The sequence below is a fragment of the Sinocyclocheilus rhinocerous genome, unplaced genomic scaffold, assembly GCF_001515625.1.
Source record: "Sinocyclocheilus rhinocerous isolate Xijiao unplaced genomic scaffold, SAMN03320098_v1.1 scaffold1758, whole genome shotgun sequence".
NCBI classification, from domain to species: Eukaryota; Metazoa; Chordata; class Actinopteri; order Cypriniformes; family Cyprinidae; genus Sinocyclocheilus; species Sinocyclocheilus rhinocerous.
The window spans coordinates 256,150-260,859 of record NW_015631050.1 but is presented as its reverse complement, the minus strand read 5'-3'; the positions used below and the strand labels follow the sequence as shown (position 1 = coordinate 260,859).

The 4,710-nt window shown below is 38.5% G+C and overlaps 1 protein-coding gene across 1 annotated transcript; it reads left to right on the top strand.

Moving 5' to 3' along the window:
- Nucleotides 1–492: 492 nt before the first annotated feature.
- On the top strand, nucleotides 493–4,191 carry hsd17b10 (hydroxysteroid (17-beta) dehydrogenase 10). Its single transcript, XM_016554051.1, has 6 exons — nucleotides 493–569; nucleotides 1,071–1,235; nucleotides 1,369–1,533; nucleotides 1,789–1,917; nucleotides 2,449–2,557; nucleotides 3,406–4,191. Exons 1-6 carry the CDS (start codon nucleotides 546–548, stop codon nucleotides 3,594–3,596), a joined length of 783 nt encoding a protein of 260 aa, XP_016409537.1. The 5' UTR covers nucleotides 493–545; the 3' UTR covers nucleotides 3,597–4,191.
- The last annotated feature ends 519 nt before the right edge of the window (nucleotides 4,192–4,710 follow it).

Sequence of the window (4,710 nt, the reverse complement as noted above, 5' to 3'; positions counted from 1 at the left end):
TGCGGCAACCACATGTGACGACCCCGAGCTGGACTCCACTTCGTCCACGGTGAAAGCCGATCCAGCGATCCACAGCGCGAAGTTAGATGTTAGAACAAGCTGTTTTAGGTAGGCGTAGTTGACTCTTAACTTTTATAAAGAATATCTCTTTGGATTTGAGACTTTAGTCTTTGCAACTTTACAGATCTTCTTTATGCACCAAGAGCATGTAACACTCCAAAGAGAAAGGAAAAATTGAAATCGCATCATATGCATCCTTTAAAGTAAGAAATATTTTATCAAATGTAAAAATGTTTTGAAACCTTTAGCAGATCAATATATTAAATGTAGGTCATCAAATGCGTTTGGCACCTTAAATATTAACGCTGCTAATTCTGAATGATCACCGACTGGCGTGCGAGTCCGACGTCCTGTAAAGATGTCAATCACATTAACTAGCCAATCGCCTTAAAGGGCGTTGTCGCGTCCGTGTTTGTGATTGGGCGGCAGAGAGCTTACGCGCGGTGACGTCACCACTGGTACCAAAGCAGTTGCAGCGTGTGAATATGGCGAACATCAGAAGTGTCAAGGTGAGAGAGAAATGGAATGAATTAATAGAAATGTTCTGGCTCAAAAAAATCGTCTGTCCTAAAGTTAAGTTTTTCAAGATTGCTTTGCAGCTCGCCTTAGTCTGGACGTCATTGTGTGGTTGTATTCCACATCTTCTCACCATATTTTGAGTTGTAGCCGCAGTGCTAACTAGTTCAGTGGAACTTCTGTGCAGTTAAGTGTTTGACTGGTAGTTATTGTTAGACGTGTAAACATAAGAAACAATGGCGAATAACCAGCTTTGCTCTTACTTATTACATTATTACAATATCCTTAAACTCCGGTGCTGTAAGCTTAAACCTCATTGTTTTGCAGCATATTATAGTTGAACCATGACTGAATTGTTTGTTGTATGATGAAACATTAACAAGCTCCATGCAGGTTGTGTAAGTTTGCTTTCCGCAAACTATATATATATATATAAAAAACAATATACACATAAGCTTACTTCATCCAGTGTGAATTTACTGACTGTGTGGCAGGGTATGGTAGGTCTGGTGACAGGAGGGGCCTCTGGTTTGGGCAGAGCCACTGTGGAGCGGCTCATCAGTCAGGGGGCCAGCGCTGTGATCCTGGACCTGCCCAGCTCAGATGGACACAAGGTGGCCGCTGCTCTCGGGGACCGATGTGCATTTGCACCTACTGATGTGCGTGACACTTATTGTTAATGACCCTTTGATATTTTCCACTTTCTCTTCTTGCTCTTTCAGACAGCAGTGCTTGGTTTGAAAATATGGACTATTTGTTTTCTTCTGATTGGGCTTTTGTTTTTTAATTCAGGTCACGTCGGAGTCAGATGTGGGATCGGCTGTGGATTTGGCCAAGGAGAAGTATGGCAAAGTGGACTTGGCTGTGAACTGTGCTGGGATAGCTGTGGCTGTGAAAACATACAACTTTAAAAAGGACCTTCCTCACAGTCTGGAGGACTTCACTCGTGTTATCACTGTAAGCCTCACTGCATTTACAGTGTAACTGTAACTGAACCTCAAATGCCACTGCTTCATATTTCTAAAGCTGATGACTATTTTAAATATACTAGAGCAGCTGTCATTTTATTTTATTTATTTTTTGGTCACTGTAAAATTTATCGTTATTATTTCTCTAAAGCATCAGTCCTATTGAGATGAATTATATCTGAAGACAGGCAATGCCATGTAATTGCATTTATTAAAATGTTCTTTTGAATTTGATCTATTAAAGGTGAACATCGCTGGGACTTTTAATGTGATCAGACTGGCTGTAGGGGAGATGGGAAAGAATGAGCCTGATGCAGATGGACACAGAGGCTGTATCATCAACACAGCCAGTGTTGCTGCTTATGATGGACAGGTATATCAGCCATACACTGTCTGGCATTTGGTGTCTGTAAGATGTCTTTTTTTTTTAAAGAAATACTTTTAGCGAGGCTGCATTAAGTTGATCAAAAGTGACATTATTAAAGACATTTATAATGTTACAGAAGATTTCTATTTCAAATAAATGCTGTTCTGAACTTTCTTTTCACTGATAAATATAATAAATGTTTCTTGAGCAGCAAATCAGCATATTAGAATGATTTCTGAAAGATCATGTGACACCGAAGACTGAAGTAATGATGCTGAAAATTCATCTTTGCCTCACAGGAATAAATGACATTTTAAAATATATTAAAATAGAAATCGGTTATTTTAAATTGTAATAATATTTCTCAAAATTACTGTTTTTACTGTGTTTTTATCAAATAAAAACAGCCTTGGTGTGAATAAGACACTTCTTACCCCAAACTTTTGAACAGTTAGTGTGCTTTCTTTTGCTAACCTTACAGATTTATGACACTGCAGCACTGTAAAGTTTTGTAATGTGTTTTGTTGTCTTTTTAAGGTGGGTCAGGCTGCATACTCTGCCTCTAAAGGTGGGATTGTGGGTATGACACTTCCTATTGCTCGGGACCTTGCACCAATGGGGATCCGTGTGGTCACCATCGCCCCAGGTCAGTTACCCTGAGATGCATATTTTGTTTCTAAACAGCATGATCTCGTCATTGTGTCCCATTATTGGTCTATCAAAATTCATTGTTTGATAGGGATGTAATGATTTACTCAACTTACGATGTGAAATGATCCACAATATGATTTTCTCACAATTTTTTTGGGACATTTCTTTTTGAAATGTAAATATATTTTATGTCAAATAACAGATATAGGCTGAAATAAAAAAATCTAATAAATGAATAATTAAATAATAAAAATAAAAGAAATTATTCATATAAAAACTAAACAAACTAAGGCTTTGCCTGTGCTCTTTCCTAGCTTGGATTTTATTTATTTATTTAAAGAAATATCAGCATGTCCACATTTTCCAGTTGAAAATACTCCTTGTACAGAAGATGCTTTTGAAGCAAAAACAGAATTGTCTGACTTCAGATTTGTGAAATTATGCTACATAAAACTACATAAAACAGACGGGCTGAATGAGATGCAAATTCACTCTCTGCCAGCAGGTGGCGCTTATGGAACAGCAGGGAAATAGAGTTATAGAGTTTCCACGGTTACCACTGTAAACAAAACAGCTCTGCAATAATATGCATTATACAGAGGCAAGATGAAAAGAAAATACCATTTAAACTTATTGAGACAGTCAGTTCCCCTCAGAGATACATTCATTTAAACCCCAACTGTAGCGCGATTCGTTTAACATCTCAACGGACTTGAATCATCACATATTTTCATCAATTTTCAACCGTCTCAGGGTGCATTGTTACATCCCTATTGTTTGAACACAGTTAATTCAGTATTATTGTGACCTTTTCAATTATATTCTCATTTTCTTTCCCTACAGGCCTGTTCTCCACCCCACTTCTAGCAGGATTACCTGAGAAAGTGCAAAGCTTCCTGGCCAGACAGGTGCCCTTCCCTTCACGTCTGGGAGATCCAGCTGAGTTTGCACACCTTGTGACTGCAATAGCAGAAAACCCCATGATCAACGGCGAGGTGATTCGCTTGGATGGAGCCATCCGCATGCAACCCTGAAGGAAAAAAAGGAGCAGAGTGGAGAGACTCTAACTGAAATACCTAAAACTGGTCTGTGACTGAAGACTTGATACATATTAAGCATTTTCAGCATAGAGTCAGGATACTTAGTATCTGAGTGGAAGTGCTACCACTCGCATGAGTGTTTTTTTTAACCACTGGAAATCTTGTAGATTTTTCAAGTCTTGAGTCTGGTATTTCTATACTGACTGCACTTCTGTGCCACTGAGGTACTGTCCTCTAATGACTAATGACTGATGTGTCTCCATAGTAAATGCATTTATACCGTCATAAGGTTGTACAGGAGTCATGCAGGAGTCATGTCTCTGTATCCACTTATCTTTTTGTGTAAAATAAAATATGTAAAGCATAACAGGATGCCTTTTAATGAATGCTGTTGTAGATAAGCTCATGGATCACGGCAGTGAACTAAATATAACTCCAGGAAAGATGGTCGATATGAAATGTGTTGGATTTGCCACCATACTGACTTATATGACTGTTGTATCACTATTATATCAGTGGTTATTAACCAGGGTGCCGGGACCCACTAGGGGGCCTCAGCATGACTTAAAATTATTCAAATTAAAATATTATTCATACAATTCAAATTAATTCGATTGATATTTACTGTTGTCACAATACTAAAATTATGACTACGATACAATACCTGACTAAAATGATCAGGGGCCTCATTTATAAAATGTTGCGTATAAACTGTCCTAAATTTGTTCTAAGATAATTTCTCAAAAGTGCGCAAGTGCGATTCAGAGAAAATGAACACGTGCGTACAAAAACACGTGCGTACGCCTCCGATTCAGAGAAAATGAACATGTGCGCACAAAAACACGTGCGTACGCCTCTCTTCCAGATGTGACATTTATAAATCGCAAATGATCTTGAAATTGTGCGCAGCTGACTGGTGTCAGATCTCCACCTTGTAAACGCCCCCTAATTAATATCATTACCATATAAAACAGCACATGCCAATATCCGAATTTCTATTCTTGAGAATGATGAGCACAAAGAAAAAAGAAAAAAAAACTTTACTGAGTCTGAAATTAAGGTCCTGCAGGCGGAGGTAGAGGTTCGTGCGGGGACGCTTTTTATTTAA

What these genes read in the sequence shown, in the direction of transcription:
- hsd17b10 (XM_016554051.1), top strand. Translation starts at nt 546, where the DNA reads ATGGCGAACATCAGAAGTGTCAAG. An exon ending in ACTTCACTCGTGTTATCACT is followed by an intron (nt 1,534 to 1,788) that starts GTAAGCCTCACT and finishes GATCTATTAAAG; the next exon opens with GTGAACATCGCTGGGACTTT. An exon ending in TGTGGTCACCATCGCCCCAG is followed by an intron (nt 2,558 to 3,405) that starts GTCAGTTACCCT and finishes CTTTCCCTACAG; the next exon opens with GCCTGTTCTCCACCCCACTT.